This window comes from Desmodus rotundus, chromosome 5, assembly GCF_022682495.2.
Source record: "Desmodus rotundus isolate HL8 chromosome 5, HLdesRot8A.1, whole genome shotgun sequence".
NCBI classification, from domain to species: domain Eukaryota; kingdom Metazoa; phylum Chordata; class Mammalia; order Chiroptera; family Phyllostomidae; genus Desmodus; species Desmodus rotundus.
In genome coordinates, this window is record NC_071391.1 from 45,055,249 (window position 1) to 45,076,074 (window position 20,826).

Below are 20,826 nucleotides of genomic sequence, written 5' to 3' on the forward strand. Positions count from 1 at the left end.
GAGAAGCAACAGGTAACTGGAGCTGCACTGAGCAGTCCTGCCCAGCCAACCACATGCACACAGTGGGCAGGCACACCCTTCTTCTATTAAAAGGGGACCCCTATGGAGCCCCTTGACTTTGTAATTATGTTTTACCACTTGCTTCAGATTTGTAGAAATCCTTTTGCTCACTTTAACAACATTTAATGCATATGTATTATATGCCTGAAATTATGCCACTATCTGGAGACACTTTCATAGCATCTGTCATTCCACGTATTTGTACACAAAGATCTGCTTAATAGATTATTTATAAGAAACATGTAGCAGAATAAAATTCAGAAATAAATTCAAAAATAAATGCTATAACCATGTTCCAGTAAAGATTCAATTTTATTTTCAATTAAAACAGGTAAACACAGAGTTACTGTGTCACTATGTGGATGGCTCTTTGTTTGGCTCTTTTCCACTTACCTGAGCATCCACATTTCCTGGTGCCAGCAAACTCGCCCAGGGGGCAGACAGGTGAAGCACAACAGAACGGCGTGGGAATCCCCCAAGGATGTATTTATCTCAGTTGGGTAAATGGTTACACCATCAGGGACCCTGATAAAAATTTTCCATTCATAGAGGTAAATGGGAGATCCTCATTTAACCTTTGTTAAATAAGGGTAAGAGAAGTCCCTCCTCCCTGTCTAAAGGCCAAGGCAAGTAGCTACTCTCAGATCAGAAATAGTACTTGTTTGTGTCTAGAATAAAATGTTTCTGGTGACTTTAAGCTGCATCACACATAATTTAGCTTAGATAAATAGGAGGAAGAATTTTTTGGAAGTGAAGTTAATGACAATAATTCACCTTGTCTTCTGGAATTGCTCCTTCAATATCTATATTTGTATCCATTCTAATTTTCCGCATCTTAAAAGGTAAGACCCTTTCCTCTCTTTCCCCTATTCTCTGACCTCCAAACCCTCCAAGCTTCTGATTATACTTACTTTCCACTGTTTTGCTCACTTCAATGGACCTGACAACCTATTAAGAAATTCCAAATCCCTAAAAACTACAAATTGGCAGTCATAAAATAGTCCCAGGGATGTAAGGGACAGCATAGGGAATATAGTCAATAGTGTTGTAATGATTATGTACACTGCCGGGCGGGTACTGAAAAAACTGGGGGACCACTTTGTAAAGTATGCCTAACCACTCTGGTGTACACCTGAAATTAATACAAAATAATATTGAATGTAAACTGTAATTGAAAAATAAAAATTAACAAAAGAAATTCCAAATCTCATATAAATGTTTTGTTTTCATCTGTTTAGATAATCATAGCAAAGTAAAATTTTATGCTAATCATAGCATAAGTAAAATTGTGCTACTTATATGTATGTATTTCCTGACACATATAATAACCAAACCCCCAAAAACAATCACTGGCATATCCTCAGTGCTGTTTAACTTACATTTCTACTTGGTTTACACTTACTGCAGTGCATTTATCCCATTTGATCTTCTTGGTCTGCAGGAATCTGCTTTATTTCCTTTTAATTTTGTCTGAGTACCAGTAGCAGTGTGCACAGTAAAGTGATAATACTTCCAGAGTCAGAAAGCCCTGGAAACATACTCTGGCTCCATTATATCCATCAATGGGAGCCTTCAATGAGTTCGTCCCTCTGAACCTAGGTCCTCTCACCTGAAAACTAAAAATGTTAGTCAAAGCCCACTAATGGTGTTGCTAAATTAAAGTAACAACATGTAAAGATATCTAGCAGAGAACCTAGCTAAATATTACCTTCTCTTTTCTATAAAAACATTAAAACTACCCTCTCATTTACCACACAACCTCTCACCTAGTTTATCTTTAGTCCCGGCCCCAGATGTTGAGGCTGCAGTGCCTCCCGCCAGCACATTCAAAGGATACAGTCACAGCTGCACCTCCACTGAGGTGGTTTACTTTGTGTTGTCCCACAAACACTGTTTCTAAGTTTAGGAAAATAAAATGAAGGACTTGCTCAAACAGTTCTCTGGGAATAGATGAATCAATTAAGCAAATACATTTGATTACTTGAATTCATGGCATTTTCCCTTATAGGAAAATCATCATGTCATTCCAGAGATTGCGTTGGTATCCATTGTTTGGACAAATCATCATGTGACCGTAACTGAGTTTTCTCTGCAGCAGGATATAACTCCAGACCTTCCTTTATTTTCTTTTCCATTCAGTAAATATTTATTTTAATTAACATCTTTTAAATTGGGGCTATAATACATTCTCATGTTCAGAAATTTTTTTTAATTTTTTAATTTTTATTTTTTTATTGTTGTTCAGGTACAGTTGTCTCCATTTTCTCCCCACCACTCCCTCCCACCCCACCTATCCCCACCTCCCACCCTTAATTCTTGACAACCCTTCCTTCCCTCCCCCTGCCCAGTTATTCCTTCCCCACTCCCTCTGGTTACTGTCAGTTTGTTCTTAATTTCAATGTCTCTGGTTCTATGTTGCTCACTTGTTTGTTTTGTTGATTAGGTTCCACTTATAGGTGAGGTCATATGGTATGTGTCTTTCACCGCCTGGCTTATTTCAGTTAGCATATATGAGAGACATCTAGTAATCTAGAAAACCAGACTTCATATTCTTATTTCTAAAAGATTAGAGATGTTTTGCCCTTTTCTGGATTACTCATGCTTCTAAAAAACTAAATGAGAATGAAGTTACTTGTCTTCTTTTTCTAAAACCTCAGGTACATATTCCAACTTATGTCCAATTACACACCCTAGCATTTTATTGAGAAATTGAGTCTAGTAGAGTGAGGTTGACTGGGAGGTGGAGATCACAAAACAGAGATCCATTCCACACTATCTGGTCCTGCCTGATTCCAAGCACATGTTAGCCTCCCGGTTTCCACTTTGTCCACTGCAGACAGCACAGTGATGCTGAGGAACAACCCCAGGCAAGCTGGTGAAGTTACACATGCACTTCTGTCAGAGTAGAAATCTTACTACTTTTTTAGAGATGCCTGAGAGTGCTCTTGAATTAAATGAAGGAACAAAATAGCAGAATAAAATTCAGAAATGAATTTTCTGAATTTCCTAAGTCATTCAAAAATGTCAAAGAAACTAATAAATTGAAAACATGGATGTTATTTATCTCTCAATAAACAATAGCTCCATGATTTTTTAGTATAATAAGGAATGAGGCCAGTGTCAAATTTAAGGAATTTAGCACAATCTCATATATACTAATCTGTCTATATATATAGACAGGTATATTAATCTGTCTATAAATATCTATGACATTGAAAATAAAAGCTTTTTGCGGGTTAAGTGTACAAAATAAACAGTACCAAATTATTAAAGTAATTATTGATATATATGCACACTGGCCTCAGTGGCTGTTGTTATCACTATTGGTAATTTCTGAGGAATTAAGTTGTTAATTCAAAGGAAATTAAGTCTTTAATTTTTGAACAAATAATGACAAATGGACCTTTTACCTGATCTCTCTCCACCATGTAAGAGTGAAGTTTTCTTTTAGTCCAACAATCCTTACTAATCTTTATAATTTAATTGATTAAAAACAATTGTTTTAATTAGTATTCCTTTGGCTGATGGTAAAATCAAATATTTTTCCTGTTTTACTAGCAGTTCTTCTTTGGGGAATTCCACTTTAACGTCTTTTGCTCATTTTTTTATTGTCTTCACTGTTGCACAGTAAGCCCATTATTCAGCTGAATGTTGTGTATGCTTCAAATATGTCTCCCAATTTGTAACTATCCCTTTAATAAAGGGGTTTTAAGCCATAGAACAATTCTTTGTATTTTGTCAAATTGAATATATTAATCTTTATCTCTTTGGTTTATATATTTTGTGTTATTATTAGAAAATTCTTTCTCATTCAAGATTGTATATTTCCCTGAGTTTAATTCACATTAGATGTGATTTATTCATAAGTAAATAACCATCAGGAAATAATTTAAATATATATTGTGGTATATGCTTTATTATATTTTTTCAGATATAGTTTGCCCAACTCCACTTATTCAATAACTTACTCTATTACTTCTGGTTTAAGAAGCTTCCTTTATATTTAACTAAATGTTTACCTAGGCCTCTCCCCATATTTTTAAGTCTGTCCCAGGGTTTTATTTGTTTCCAAAAACATACTAAATTATTGTAATGATATCCGTAGTGGATTTCCTGAAAAGAGGTGATTCCCCACTAAGTTAAAATGAATTTTTACTTAGAATCTGAGTTTAATAGTTCTGAATTTCCAAGGCAAAATTAGTTAATTATTTTTCAGACCAAGTCCTACTCACAGTTAAATAGGAAATTTCAGAAATGGCAAATAAGATATAAATTAATTAGAAAAAACATATTCCACATCTACTATAAGCAAAAAATTCTACTAAGCAATTAGCCAAATATAACTCTTTATTCTCATGAGAACATATTAAGTATAAATTTATAACTCGCTTAAAGGCTAAAAATATAACAAAAATATTGATGAGTACAAGATGGTAAATGGTAAATACCAAATAAATTTAGCTAAGTAAATTGAACTTAAATAAATATTCCATTTCAGTAGTGAATCCTTCAAATATGCTATTGAGTGAAAGAAGCAAAATTCAATAAAACATACTGCATGATTTTATTTATATCAAGATCAAGAACAGAGAAAGGTAATTAGGGTAACTTAAGTCAAAAGAATGTTTACAATAGAAGGGGACATTGATGAGTATAAGGCATTAGGAAGTCTCCTGGGTTGGCGGTAATGTTTTATCAGTTAATCTTGGAAGTTGTTACAGGAATGCATATAGATATCAAACTTCATTGAGTTGTACTCTAAAGTTTTTTGAACTAAATGTAAACCAAACTTTAACTAAAAATAATTTTTAAATTCTGAATTTAGAAAGTCAAGATCTTTCAAGAGAATTCAGCTCCTTCAGACCATAATGTTAACCTACTATAACTCCACTTTCCCTACCTTCTTCTTGACTGGGGTCCCTGGACTTGAATGGGCCCATGCCTGGATCTCCATCCCCTTCTGCTGCCTCTATGTAACTGCCCTCTCCGGGAACACCTTGATCCTGTTCACAGTCCTCACCGAGCAAAGCCTGCATGAGCCCATGTACTATTTCCTCTCCATGTTGTCCACCACTGACATTGGCTTGTGCCTATCTACACTGGGGACGGTACTGGGAATATTCTGGGTCAATACACGAAAAATCAGCTTCAATGCCTGCTTATCACAGATGTTCTTCATTCACCTCTTTACATTCATGGAATCCTCGGTGCTCCTGGCTATGGCCTTTGATCGTTTTGTGGCCATTTCTAACCCCTTGAGATATGCTACAATTCTAACTCATGCAAGGATTGCTCAGATTGGTTTGGCGGTCATTACCAGGGGGACTGTCATTCTGACACCACTAGTCCTACTTCTTAAGCGCCTATCATTCTGCCGCAGCCATGTGCTCCATCACTCCTATTGTTTCCACCCTGATGTGATGAAGCTCTCATGTTCAGATACAAAGATCAATAGTGCTTTTGGATTAACTGCAATAATCTCTACTGCTGGGGTAGACTCTATCTTTATCCTGCTTTCCTATGTCTTGATCATTCGCTCGGTTCTCAACATTGCATCCCCAGAGGAGAGGAAAAAGGCTTTCAGCACCTGCATTTCTCATATCACTGCTGTGGCCATATTCTACATCCCTTTGATCAGCCTGTCTTTTGTTCACAGATTTGGAAAACGTGCTCCACCCTATGTGCCCACACTAATTGCTAATGTATACTTGCTCATTCCCCCTGTGATGAATCCCATCATCTATAGTGCAAAAACAAAGCAGATTCAAAAAGCTATGTTCAAACTTCTATGTTCCAAGAGAACTAATATTTAACAATTATTGTTCTCATTAAAACTCATCTCAAAGAAAATGAAAACTTGACAGAATTTGGAGTTATAAACCCATGCAATTTTAGAGTTGGATGGAACTAGACATTATCTAAATTCAAATGTCTCTACAATGTAGCTAATACTACCTAAGGTACTCTTATATATTCTATACTAAAATACTAATTCAGATTCCCACTACTACTCAGTTACCCTATTCCTGTAAAGATTAACTGATCTCCCATCTCTGCTGTTTCTGTCTCAAACTATTGTCATTCACTTTTAAATAACTTTCTAAATATCTAGCTCAAATAAAATGTATAAACAAACCAATAAGCATCTCTTCCATGTTTATTTCTCATCCAACAACTAAATGAAACAGGACCGCCTGTCTATGGTAAAGTCTTCCAAAATTTGGGTTCGCCTCTCCTTTAAATTTTAATCTATCTCTTTCTGTTTTTACATACTCTGCAGTCCAAGAAAACCAGTTGGCTAACTGCTCCAACATGCAGCTTTCCTAAAAGCAGGCTTCACCGTTGCCTTCACTGCAACCTTGACACCCACTCCTCCACCTTGAAATTCTACCTATATGTCAAAGCTCATCCTTCAATATCTTCTTCATTAAATTTTATGATTGCCTCAGTGATATCTGATCTTTTCTTCTTATAATTGGCCTTTTATAGTGATCTTGTTCTATTTTTTCATTTATGTGTTTTTGACTGTTTTATATACATAGGGTAGCAGTAGTACTTCCATAAAGCTTTAAATTTCTTAAATTAAAAAAATGCCCTATGGTCCATTAATATTTGACAAAGAGGGCACAAGCATAAAATGGAGTAAAAATAGCCTCTTAATAAATGGTGTTGAGAGATCTGGACAGAAATATGCAAAAAAATGAAACTAGACCACTAACTTACATCAACCACAAAAATAAACTCAAGATAGATAAAATACTTAAATATAAAAAATGACACACAAAAGTCCTAGAGAAGAGCATAGCAGGAAAATTTCAGATATCCCACCCCACCAATATTTCACCAATATGTCCCCTAGGGTAAGGGATATAAAGGAAAAAATAAACAAATGGGACTACATTAAATTAAAAGGTTTCTGCAAGGCTGAAGAAAACATCAGCAAAATGAAAAGGGAACCAACTATATAGGAAAACATATTGGCCAATAATACCTTGGACAAGAGTTTGAGCTCCAAAAAACATAAAGAACTCACATGACTCCACACCAGGAAGACAAACAATCCAATTTAAAAATGGGCAAAGGACCTGAAGAGACACTTCTCCCAGGAGGACATACAGAGGGCCCAGAGATATATGAAAGGATTCCTAATATCACTAGCTATCAGAGAGATGCAAATTAAAACCACAGTGAAATACAACTTCATACCAGTCCAAATGGCCATCAGTAACAAATCAACAAACAACAAGTGCTAGCGAGGTTGTGGAGAAAAGGGAACCCCAGTACCCCAGTATATTGTTGGTGGGAATGCAGTCACTGTGGAAAACAGTATGGAATGTCCTCAGAAGACTAAAAATGGAACTGCCTTTTGACCCAGCAATACCACTGCTGGGATTATACCCTAAGAATCCTGAAACACCAGGTCAAAATAACCTATGCACCCCTATGGTCATAGCAGCATTATTTACAATAGTCAAGTGCTAGAAACAGCTTAAGCGCCCATCAGTAAATGAATGGATCCAAAAACTGTGGTACATTTACACAATGGAATACTACGCAGCAGGAAGAAAGAAGGAATTCTTACCCTTCGTGTTAGCATGGATGGAAATGGAAAGTATTATGCTAAGTGAAATACAAATATCATATAATCTCACATAAGTGAACCTATCAACAAAACAAACAAGCAAAAAAGAACTGGAGACATGGAAATAAAGAATAAACTGACAGAGACCAGAGGCAGGGAAGAGGGGAGTAACGGGGGAAAGATAGGGAAGTGTCAAGTCAAGGAATATGTACAAAGGACCCAGGGACAGGGGCAATGGGCTAGGGATTGCCTTTGGGAGCAGAGGCTGGCAGGGTGGGGGAGAGCAACAGGGGGAAAAATGGAGACAAATATAACTGAAAAACAATTACAAAAACAGAAAAAAAATGTATGTTTATGTAAAACAATTACAGAAACAGAAAAGAAAATGTATGTTTATGTAAAACTAAATGCCTTTATTTTCTTCGGTGCTGCTACAATACCTAAAAAATACTTTTAACATAACAGATACTCAATGATAGCTGTCAAATTAAACTGAACACAATACACTATTAAATAGTCAGGTCAGCTGAATAATTTCAGTGATGAGTCATTCATTTCAATGTTTGGCATGTATAGTGTAAGAAATTTGTCTTATAACTGATGTCAGCTTTTCTATCTCTATTATATAACAATCATGGCTCTGACTTTCCAAACATATATAGGCAAAAGGCAATTTTGGAGCCTGTGATCTCAGTCTCCAGAACTTATCCCAGTTTGCACTGGGCCCAATTTGACTAAGAATAATTCAAGTCATTTTTTCATGAACAAGAGATTTCCCAGAACTAATTGCTATTATATAATTTCTAAAAAATTCCCAGGTGCCAAAGACAAAAAATAATATCCACTCACCCTTTGCTCCTACATCCAATGAATCTGTACCATATTTGTTTGCATTCTAATATGGAAATATTTCATCTCTACTCTTAGACTTAGTCTAGGACACTAAAACCTTTAAACTAAATCAGAGTTTTCTTATAGGTTTCTAGGTCTAAAAACCCATCCTTTTTCCTACTTTTGTTTTTCATAAACTAATCAGAACAATGTTTTTAATTTAAATTTTAGTTACATGAAAAACAATAAATATGCTGTCATTAATAAAAGATTTTATAGAAAGTGCCAAAGTCCTCATTGATATATTCCCTCAAGTTCAGTTTTTCTAACTTCTCCATAGCAAGCCTCTATAAGTGTGATATTTATCCTATGCTTTTTGCATTTACATCCATAGATATGGGGAATATAAAATTTAATGCAAAATTTATCAAATGTGTTATAGACAGTAAAAAAATTTCTTAGGGATATTTTGCCTATTATTTTAAGAAGTACAAGTTCTGTCCAGAAGGTATCCATCCATGTTATATGAAAAATAGAGACATTTATTGAAGAAGATGTAAGATACAAGAAACATTGTACATAGGACAATGATACCTCAGTCCCCTATAAGTAGGCACCTTGGGACCTCACACAGTTCTCCCAATCACCATCAGCTACCCTATTGTATTTTCCCGAATCTCATTGATAGTCTGAAATCTCTTTCCTTTCAAAGGTGATTTTAGTTTTTGGAAAAACCAGAAGCCACAGAGCACCCGGTCTGGGCTATAGTGGGGACTGACTTGGGTGATTTGTTTCACCAAATGACTGCACCAGATGTGATGCATGAGTGGGCACATTGTTGTGATGAAGCTGCCAATCACCAGTTGCCCATGGCTGTGACCTTCTGAACTATCCAAATAGTTTCTGTGGAGGGATGTTCAAGCTTAATGCAAAATTTGATGCAGATTCGTTGCTCTACTCGCTCAGTATTTTGAACGTGATGGCCACACAGTACACATGTTCACTCAATGGCATCTACCACCCCCAATGACTAATACAGTGAAGTCGTCATTATTCACCTAAGCACATTCCCGTCCATTTCTCCTTGGCTGCCAGGTTACATCAATGTTGTGCAAACTGTTCTCGTTATATTAACAATAACTGAACTCTTTCTGGACAGACCTCGTACATTAAAACCAACAAGAAAAACTTACTAATTACCTAGAATTCTTGCCTAATCGCTCTTCTCTCTTCATATATTCTACTCAACACCTTCCTAGACATTAGTCCCATGCAGTTCCAAACCCCATTGGCTAGTTCTCTTTAAAAGTATAGTATATATTTGGTAAGCTACTTCTGGAATGTTTTCTATATATAGACATAGAAATGCTATTGAATAGTATCTCTAAGAATTATTTCCCCAGGCTTGTCACACATCAGCTATAGTCACTAAAGACTCTACTACAGTTTAGCTCATTGGCCACCCCATACTCCAGATTTTGGTAGTCTGATAGCCCCACCCTACTTCACACACTCACTTCTTTAAAGAGAATGATAAGGCAGCGGCACACTTTACCACACAAGGCACTACCAGCACAGGGTTTTGTGACCATAAAAGTAGAACTAATAAAACCAAACACATAATCTCACATTATATTCTTCTTCATCTTCTGACACAACATATATTGAGCATCTACTATAAACCAGGTAGTAGGACAGATACAGAGACCATAAGCATTAATAAGAATAGTTTCTGGCTTTAAGTTAGCTTATTGAAGAATATAGTTTGCCAAGTTGTAGTGTCATTAAAATGTTTATTACAGACATGCCCTCTTTCAAGAAAACTGAATAAAGGACACATACATTGAATAATTCAAATCACAAAAATCTTTAAATAGTAATTCTACTTTACTACAAACATAGTGTAAAATTATAAACCATCTGATATGATAGGAGATAGGAAGAAGCAAAATGAAAATGATAGAAGCCCCTCAAAAATGACAATTGAAAACATGGTATGTATATTATTAGAATCAATAATGTAAGTCAACAGGAATGTAATATTCACTACATAAATTTTAGTGTCCATTCAAAGTCTTTCTATCTGTAGAATAACTGGGTCTAAAATCCCAGCAGAGATCAGATGATTTCAATGGTTTCCTTCCTGAAATAGTTATGAAAACTATATTTGCTCTTTTTATATTTGTTCAATATTTATATGTTTCTGGCATATATTTCAATATTAATCATAGCAAGTCAAAAAAACATCAGCAATTATAGCACATAAAACCAGTTGGGGAGAAAATAGGCAGGCAGAGTGACTCTGAAGCACAAAAGCAAAAGAAGCAAATACAACTGGCCAGAAAGACCCCTTAGGAACAGGATTTCGTGATAGGTAAGTGACTCTCCTGAGAATGGATCCATCATAGATACCCTCACTATAGAGCTGAATTGGACCTCAGAGCCCTGTCTCTTCCTCATCGTCTTCACCTGATGGTAGTACATGGATATCAGAGAGACAATGGACATGCATTAATGTTAGGAGGTTTATGTGGGATCATTTGGCAACAAGAGATTTGGTCTTATTAGAGAAAGCATTTCTAAGAGAAAATTTTAAAATAACAACTGTGCAAACACAAGATGCTGTGGAATTGCCTTTGATTTAAGAATTTACAACAGGACAGACCTGGTATTTTATTATTGTTTCAGCACAGCTTAGAAAGAAAGAATAAGGATTCTTTCCAATGTACTGAATTTCCATTCTGAAAAAAAATCATAAACAATTCTGAAGATTAAAAAATCCAGGGTATGTGGTCAATTTGAAATCTACCTGGTATTCCTTAAATTAGATAATATGTCTAAAATTTATTATCCATGGTGCTAGACATGGAGATTCCAAATAGCTTAAAAACTTAATTTGAGTTTCCAGTGTAGAATTCTGCCATATAAAGCAAGGACAATAGGATTTCTGTAAGTGAAAACACAGACTATGGGATGTCTGGGGTAGATGCTCAAATCCCAGGGTTGAGCTTCAAAGAGACAAATAACGTCCAAAATTAAAAATAATCTATTAGCATCAGGGCATGAGATTTTATTTCCTTTTCTTCTAGTGAGAATAATGTTGCTTCATTAAGAATAATAGACTGGAAGTCTTAAAGATATTAAGACATTCATGTCAGGTTGATAACAAAGAGATGAATTTGACAACAATTAACATATTAAATAAGTCAGCAAAGGCTATAAAAATGAGTAGATCTAATTGAAGTATATATAGCTCAAATCTATGACTCCAGTAGGTCTAATTATATAGAATACACCATTAATTTTACCAGTAGCCTTAATAATTTAACATGTAAGGAAATAATGGCTTGCTATCTCCTTAGAATGTTAACAAGGAAATAAGATTTAAATAGAGCAACAAAAATTACAAAGCAAAAAACAAATCTATCAAACATCAAGTGTTTGAAACCCTAATATCTATGCATTTTTATGTCTACCTAGAGACAAGGAACAATGAGAGTATATGGCTATTGAAGGGAAAAAATAATATGAATTCTTAAAATTTCAGTAATTGATATGTATATGTAACACAAAAGTGTATTCTTTTAGTGGTATTCTACCAGGATTACCACCATGGAGAAGCATTGATACGGAGCATGGTGAAACTATCACAAATTCTGAGTTTACAAAAATGAAATTTAAAGCCTAACTTTTGGGGGGTATTAAATATTACAAATTGTTGATCTATCTAACTGGAATCTTATAAGCAATATGATTTTTTAATTAAATGAGCTAATTCATGTGAAGCATATAGTGCTAGGCCTGACTCATCATGGGATTCTAAAAATGACAGGTGTCATCACCTCACAAAGTCACTGTAACTATTATCATCTCCAATTTACCAATGAGAAATAACAACAAAAATATTCTGTTAAGTCCTCTATCCCAAAATTGTGGCTACTATTATGCTTTTTCTCTTTTTACACTATATTAGTCAGGGTTCTTCAGAGATCCAGAACCAACAGGAGATAGATGACAGGTAGGTAGATAAATTAGATAGATGGATGGTAGATAGATGATAGATGATAGATAGATAATAGATAGATAAAGATAAGGAGATTTTTATGAGAAATCACATCATTATGGAGACTGAGAAATCCCACGATGTGCCATCTGCAAGCTGAAGACCCAGAAAAGCTAGTGGTACAATTCCAGTCTGACTCTGAAGGCCTAAGAACCAGGGGAATTGATGGTGTGAGTTCCAGTTCAAGTACAAAGGCAGGAGAATCAGGAGCACTGGTGGTTTAAGTTTCAGTTCAAGGACAGAGGAGGACTGATGGCCCAGATCAGCCTGGAGGTGGAGATGGAGAATTCTCTCTTCCCCTGCCTTTTCATTCTATTCAGGACTTTACTAATGAATGAAGCCCACCCACACTGGAGAAGCTAATCTGCTTTACTAAATCTACTGATTCAAATGCTGATGTCGTCCAGAAACACCCTCACAGACAAACCCAGAAACAACGTTTAACCCTCACTGGGCATTCTGTGGCCTGGTCAAGCTGGCACATAAAATTAACTATCACATCCACATACACACATGTGCACACAAATCCATTTCTTGACAACTCAGAATTCAGGTTTCAATCTAGGCATCATAAATTAGGGAAAACAAGTTTTTATCTTCTACAAAGAGCTTGTTGTTGTCCTCATACATTCTAGATTTACTCTCTACCCTCTCTAATGCTGTCTTAATTTGTCTGTATTCTCTAGTTGACTAACTGTATTCAGGGCCAGGCACATTGTTGTGTTTAACATTTAATTTTCTAGTCCTGGTCTACAGTAGATGTGCTATATACGTTTGCTGAAAGACTAAATGAATGCACCCATCCTGTTTTCAGCAGTTCTGTTTAGACAAGGTGTCCGTTGTATCATGTAGTATTGGAAGGTCACTACTACACTGTTCCTGGCTCATTCCACACATGAGAGCACTCCTTAACATCTTACTAGCCCCTTCCTGCTGGTTCTGGGTTTATCCTATGTACAGCACACAGGTCAAATGGAATTCTTCTCAAATATAATACTTCAGTCATTCAAACACAGCCATCTCTTTGTGCTTAGTTTTCTCCTCCTGGCTGATTATAAACTTTATAATTTCCAAGTGTTCTTTTTTTATATATACACTCATCATTATTCCTTCAATTCACCTTGACAGTAGTAAGGTTAATAAAATTAATTTGTTTTTAGGCAAATGGAATATGATTTGATAAAGTTAATGTAATTTTGTGGAAGGAACTAAAATATTTCCAAGGTACTTTCTAATTCTAAAATTCTAGGATTCTGTATTACACAAAAATGTTGTAAATGAAGACATTTAAAGCCAATGTCTTAGAGCACCTTAAAGGAAGCTTCCAAAACCAAAATTGTTATTTTAAAAAATATTTTATTTATTTGTTTTTAGACAGAGGGGAAGGGAGGGAGAAAGAGGGAGAGAAACATCAAGGTGTGGTTGCTTCTTGAGCACCACCTACTGAAGACCTGGCTCACAACCCAGGCATGTGCCCTCACTGGGAATTGAACCTATAACAGGGTACAGCCAAGGGGGGGGGGGGCAAATAAGGATTTATAATGGGGTCCAGAACTCAAGGTGTCCAGGAAATATTAGAAAAATATATATAGGATGTCCTCACCTCCACAAGTCAGAGCTTGGGGGATGGGACACATGGAGCAAAGCCATTCAGAGCTGTTTTGTGTAGCAATAGCTGTGCAGCTAACCTCTGGCATGGTCATTTAACATATCTATAACCTTTAACTGGTTTCATGGATATGTTAAATAGCTGTGGCCAGGCTTTGAGCCAGGGGGATGCAAGTGACTTCCACCCAAGATGTAACTGGGAGGCACCTCCCCCTGGTTATAGCACCTGCATGAGACCTTGGAGAAGATTGGCTCCATGCCATGGGGCCACACCTGCCCAGACTGACTATGGCAGCCCAGTAAAGGTGGAAGAACACAGGAATGCTGGTTGGTGTAACTGATTACAGGAGGAGTTGGAAATGGGGCTGCAGAGGAAGACTGGCGCTGGGATTTAAACCCAGGCATGGCAGCCATACCCAGGGGGAGAGGACCACGCAGCTTTGGCAGAGTGGAGGCCCCATGGTAGTGACACAGCTGATGGTGCCAGGAGCCTGAATCATGGACTTCTACTTCTTTTCCTGAGATACAGTACCCCAGACTGGGCAGAGAGAAAAGGAAGGACTGTGTGCATCTGTGGGTATTCTAAAGGACTTTAGTATTTTAATGAAGACATTAAGTCATTACTCTAAGTCTGTATAACTTTTAAATAAATAATTCCTTTCCTTTTCACCAGTCTCTGGCACTGAGAGACGTCTTTCTTCTGGCAGCCGGCAAGGCGAATCTAGTAGGTGGGGGGACCTCCAGAGAGAAAGGGGGAGTCCTTTTGGTATATTATTCACCCCGCCCCCATCTGTTCTGTAACAAACCTGCAACCCTTTGATTCACAGACCAGCACTCAATCCACTGAGCCACACCAGCCAGGGCCCCAAATTGTATTTCTTCCTAAACCCTACTGCTGTTATTTTCCTGCCTGTGGACACTGGCTTTAAATATTGACTTTCCTGTTAATTTATTTTATTTAAATGAAACCTGCTTAAATTTAGATTGATTGTTTTAGCCTCAAGCTCCTTATTTTTCTACTATGACCTTCCCCCATTTGCTATATGTATGACCTTTAAAATGTTTTACTAAAATTTTCTAGTAAGAGATTTTTACTTTTGCATATTAATTTTTAAATTATGCTAGAAAATTGAGTCTGAAATTGATGTTTTTCACTTAATTTTTAGTCAAATAATTATGAAGTTATTAACTTCATGAATCAGCTTATAAACAGCATAGTAACTACATTATAATCACTATAATGTACATTTATTATTTTCTGTATGGGGCCATTTCTATATTTCTTATATATTTAGGATATTGAGTAATGCCCACAAGCTTATTTCTGTGATGTCTTTTTAAACAGTAATTGCATAGAAGAAGAAAACAATAATGGATATTATGAAATTCAATCATCTTTAATATTAACATTAGATAACACCAAAGGCAGGAGACTCTTTCGTGATGAACCCAAACTGAGCAGCCTCACATGGAGATATGGTGGGATCTCAGTAGCCTGTGAGTGCAGGTATAAAATTTGAGACCAGAAAGCAATAGTAGCTGAGGATTAAACAAAAAGTAGTCAACACTAAAATAAGTACAAGAGCTGTCATAGACTACGATTTGGAGGCATATGTTTCAATAACTAAGAAGGTAAAACTGGGTAGGTATAACAAAGCTACAGAAGTATAAGGGGGGACTAAAAAAAACCCCAGAATTACCTTCTGGAGGGTGGGCCCCTTATAGTACAGGCTTCCCCCACTAGGTAAGCATTCTAGGAACCCATCTGTATCAGTGAATAAGCTGGCATCATTGTGAGTGGCTGTGTTCTGCTTCAGTGAATTTGTTTAAAGACTCTCAGCATGTCTGCACATTTCATGACGGGTGATTTACAAGAGCACCTGCCCACACCACGCTGAGTGTTCAGCAGTTTTTGAACAAAAAGCAGTGTGACCCCTATGCCCCACCCTCCCTATTCACCTGATCTCCTCCCGAGCGACCTTTTTCTGTTTCCCTGCATGAAAAAAAGTCATCAAAGGAAAACACTGCTACTGTGGAAGAGGTGAAACAAAAATCAACAGAAGCACTAAACAATGTCAAAATCAATGAATTCAAAAACTGTTTTGAGAAGTGGAAAAAAAGTCTTGGCAGGTGTATTGCATCAAATGGAGAGTACTCTGAAATTGACTGAAGTTTAAACATGTGAGAATAAATACACAATTTTTTATAAATAAATTCAGGGGGTTGGGGGGGTCCCTCCTCGTATGTTCTCCAAATCAAGTGGTAAGTGGCATGATTCTGAATGTTCATGAAGGACCAATTGGATGCCGGCCAATGGCTGAGGCTATGAGAAAAGCAAATAGTCTTTGAGACTCAAAAAGAAGAAAATTTAGAGTATTCAGAGTACCACCACATGGGCTTAGTGAAGAGTTTAGCAAGATTTCCAGAACATAAGGGAACTGGATCACAAGAATTAAGTCAATATGGGAAAGGAGAAAGGAAGAAGAAAGCTTACCCAGGACCTCACCTACATAATAAGTCTTATACCAGATGCAATCTCATGTTAGAGTGAAAGCTCAAATGTGTTATTTACCTTAATGAAGACATGCTCTGTAAGTGTATTGTTCTGAGGCTGTATATGAGTAAAGGGTAGCAATGATTGCAAAAACACGAGGCTGGAGAGGAAGGTATCTAATACCAGGCCACTGTACAGCCAGTTCACTCTTAGCCCTGAAATTTAATACAATTGACTCTGGAAGGACAAACTGTTGAAAGTGATATTATAGAGAATGTTCTTTATTAGTTATGTATCAACACAACTACAGAGAGACAATAGATAAGAAAATTAAAAAATCAAGATCAGAAACGTAACCCTACACTAAAAACAACCATAGCAAAAGAGAAGATCTATTGACCAGGAAATAATAAATAGGATATTTTTAACTTGTATAAAATTATTTTCTTAAATAAATTTATTTTCTGAAAGGCTTATAGCTTTAAAATGTGCCAGTTCCATGATAATGTACTAGTATTAACACAAATATTTCAACATCCACATTTTTGTTAAATAATAATTCTTCTTAAAACTAATATTATTTTGAGATCTTCATTATATTTGTGGTATTTTCAGATTATCTTGATCTAAGTCTCCTCTATACCAGGAGTACAATGGAGGGGGAAAAGAAAATGCTTCAGACTGAAGTGGAAGATAATAAAAAATACCTCTGAGATTTGAAAAAAAAAAAAAAGAGTCCCTATTGTGAATTGGTAAACAAGAATCATGGAGAAAAAAATCAATACAGCAAAAAGAAAAGAAATAAAAACTGAAGGGCAAAGGGAAAAAAATAATCTCCAGTTTGATTTATGTAGCTAAAGTTAATATAAGTCATAACAAAACTGCTGAATTGTGTTTTCATTTCTTATTCTAAGACAGTTTATTTCAATTGAATTATTATTCTGTAGTAATCATGTCATCTTTTCCTAACATCACTTCCTCTTCTCTGATCTTTTTCCTGACAGGAGTTCCAGGACTAGAAGCCGCCAGTGCCTGGACCCCCATCCCTTTCTGCTGTTGCCACATACCTGCCCCCTCTGGGAATGGCATAATCCTGTTTGTCATCATCACTGAATCAAGTCTCCGTGAACCTACCTACTATTTCCCCTCTATGCTCTCAACCACTGGCCTGGGCTTGTGTATTTCAACAATACACTGGGTATTTCACTATGCTGGCATCTTCTGGTTCAGTGCAAGACAGATCACTTTCCATGCCTGTGTTGTCCAGACTTTCTTCATTCAACTCTTTACTGTCATGGAGTCTTCGGTGCTCCTAGCAACGGCTTCTGACCGCTTCATTGCCATTTGTAACCACACTGAGAAACGATACCATCTTAACTGAGTCCAGAATCACCAAAGTGTGGTTTGCCGTTCTTGTCAGGGGGACAGTGATCTTAACGCCTCTGGTGCTGCTTCTTAAAAAACTACCCTTCTGCCAAAGCCAGGTACTCCATCATGCTTACTGTTTCCACCCTGATGTAAGCCAGCTCTCATGTTCTGACAATAAGATCAACAGTGTTTTAGGGCTTTTTGCCCTCATAGTCACTGCAGAAGTGGACTCCATCTTTATCCTTCTCTCCTGTATCCTGATTATCAAGACCATTTTAAGCATTGCTTCCCCAGAAGAGTGGTATAAGGCTTTTAGCACTTGTATCTCCCACACAGGTGCTTCTGCCATCTTCTACATCCCTCTCATTAGCTTGGGCTTTGTCCATAGGTTTGGGGGAAAGGCACCTCCTTATGTACACACTCTTATGGCCAATGTGTATTTGCTTATTCCACCAGTGATGAATCCCATTACTTATAGGGTGAAAACCAAGCAGATCCATAGAGCCATTAAAAAATTCCTCTTTCCCAGGGTGTCTGAGGTCTGAATCTAACACCTCTACAATAAAATCTACTCCTTAGTTATCACTTCCCAGACCTAGTGTTTAATCAATAATATCTTTTCTACAAGTGCCCCAAAATCTGAAAAACTAGGTAAGGTGGGATAGGCTGGGTGGGGGATGCTGTTTGGCAGAAATGTATTTTTTATTTTCAATAGAACTATTACTAATCTACAAGTACTCCTTAGGAATGCCCAATGAAATATCCTAATATTATGAAAATGTTAGTAAAGTTTTGAAAGCATGAATGGCAATGGATAAAATGAACACTTTCCCACTAGACCAAGCTTCTAAATCTATACTTAACTCATGTCTTTCTGTCCTGTTTTGTTTTCTTAAAGTATACATAATAAAGAGTTAAGTTTTATTTAATCTTAGATTAAATTAGATCCTTATTTAGAATTCTTGTGCATAATTTAATTACCATCAATTCATTTTTTAATTTACTGAGTGTCTACTATTTCTGAACATTGTACAATATGGTAAAGTGTCAGAGACAAACATGATATTGTCACAATTAGTGAAATATGTATATAAGAACAGTAATCAATCAAAATCTGAAGTACTTGGGTGACATGTTACAATTTACACATATGAGCAGAAGGAGTAATAAGAATATACAAAAGGAAAGTGTAATCCAACCTGGGACAATCCCCAGGGAAACTATTATAAATAGCGAACATTATATATAGACACAGGTACATGAATTTGCCCTGGAAATTGCCCTGAGTGCATGCTGCGAATGAAAGACTATTTATTTAAGAAAATCTGTTAAATCACCGTGAGAACAGCGAGAGTCTTCGTTCACTTGAATTGCAGCCAGCTTTTGACTCTCTCTTTCCCCACAGCTCGGCCTATTGATAGCTCCACTCCAAGTAGGTGTAGCCAAGAACACAGGGCTTCCTTCCCCACTTCGCCATTCCACCCCCACCCCCACCAGCTCTCAGTGTATGGCTATAGAATCTCTGAGGAAGGGCAGGCCACAGTATTTCTCATTCCTCATATCCCAGCTCCAATTATGGAAGCTAAATTCTTGGTGAGTGTAGTCAAGAAGTCAGCAGCTCTCTTTATCCACTCAGCTCCACTTATATATATAGCAGAGGCTCAATTCCAGATATGGCAGTCAGAGAACACTGGAGTGCCAATCACCCTTTCCCCAGCTCTGTTACAAGGCAGAGCTGCCAGCTGAAAAGCTGAGAATACTGCATGTGATCCTGTCTAGTGCCATGCATGTAAAGCAAGGGTGTAGCTCCAAGGGAAGTGAGCCAAGATGAAATTAAGTTATAAATCAATAATGAAAATTTAAAATTTCACACATATTTGAAAATTAAACAATACATTCATAAATAATTAATAGTCCAAAAAGGAAATCACAAAGGGAATTAGAAAATAGTTTGAGATGAATAAAAATATAAGGTAAAACAAAAGAATGCTTATAGGAAAATTTATAGTCATAGATGCCTCTATTAAAAAAGGAAATATCTAAAATCAATTACCTAAACTTCCACTTTAAGACACTGGAGAGAAAAAGGGGAAATGAAACTTAAGTAAAGAAAAAGGAAAAAATAATAATGACTATATTGGTGGAAATTAATAAAATAGAGAATTTAATAAATAATAGATCATGTCAACAAACCAAAAGTTGGTTCTTTTGATGACACTGAATTAATAATTTTACCAATTACTTCCAAAGAAGAAACACACAGGTCTAAATGGATTCACTAAATCTAGATCTAGATGGATGGATTCACCATGTTTAAATGGATGAATTCACTAAATACCTAAAAAAATATCAATTTTTTACAACTTTTCCAAAGAAAAGAAGAGGAAGGAACACACTCCAAATCCTTCTATGAAGCCATTTTATGTAGGAGAGAATATTAGAAACCTGTATATTTTATGAATATAGATGTAAATCTCCTCAGTGAAATAAATACTAGCAGACAAAATCCAGCAGCTTATAAAAAGGGTTATATATCATGACCAAGTGGGATCATCCCAAAAATGCAAGGTTGATTTAACATTGGCAGAAACAACAGAATGAAGGACAAAAGCCACATGATAATCCCAATAGGTGAATAGATGCAGAAAAACCTTTGGACAAAATTCAACATCAATTTACGATAAAAACATTTAAAAACTAGGTAGAAAAAGGAATTTCCTCATCTGATAACAGATGTCTATGAAAAATCTACAAGTGACATTATACTAAATGATGAAGACTGAATGCTTTCCCCTAATATGATAAACAAAGCAAGAATGT

General features: G+C 36.3%; 2 protein-coding genes across 2 annotated transcripts; both read left to right on the plus strand.

Moving 5' to 3' along the window:
* Nucleotides 1-781: 781 nt before the first annotated feature.
* On the plus strand, nucleotides 782-6,051 carry LOC112316048 (olfactory receptor 51F1). The gene is made up of 2 exons (XM_024572749.3): nucleotides 782-902; nucleotides 4,886-6,051. Exons 1-2 carry the CDS (start codon nucleotides 820-822, stop codon nucleotides 5,871-5,873), a joined length of 1,071 nt encoding a protein of 356 aa, XP_024428517.2. The 5' UTR covers nucleotides 782-819; the 3' UTR covers nucleotides 5,874-6,051.
* An 11,520-nt stretch (nucleotides 6,052-17,571) lies between these two features.
* On the plus strand, nucleotides 17,572-18,551 carry LOC123477899 (olfactory receptor 51F1-like). Its single transcript, XM_045181818.3, is given in 2 exon segments — nucleotides 17,572-17,989; nucleotides 17,991-18,551. Coding segments are annotated over 2 exon segments (960 nt in total). The 5' UTR covers nucleotides 17,572-17,590.
* Nucleotides 18,552-20,826: the final 2,275 nt, after the last annotated feature.

Coding starts and splice junctions, on each gene's coding strand:
- LOC112316048 (XM_024572749.3), top strand. CDS start 820: ATGACAATAATTCACCTTGTCTTCTGGAATTGCTCCTTCAATATCTAT. Junction 903..4,885: donor AATTTTCCGCATCTTAAAAG/GTAAGACCCTTT, acceptor TTCTGAATTTAG/AAAGTCAAGATCTTTCAAGA.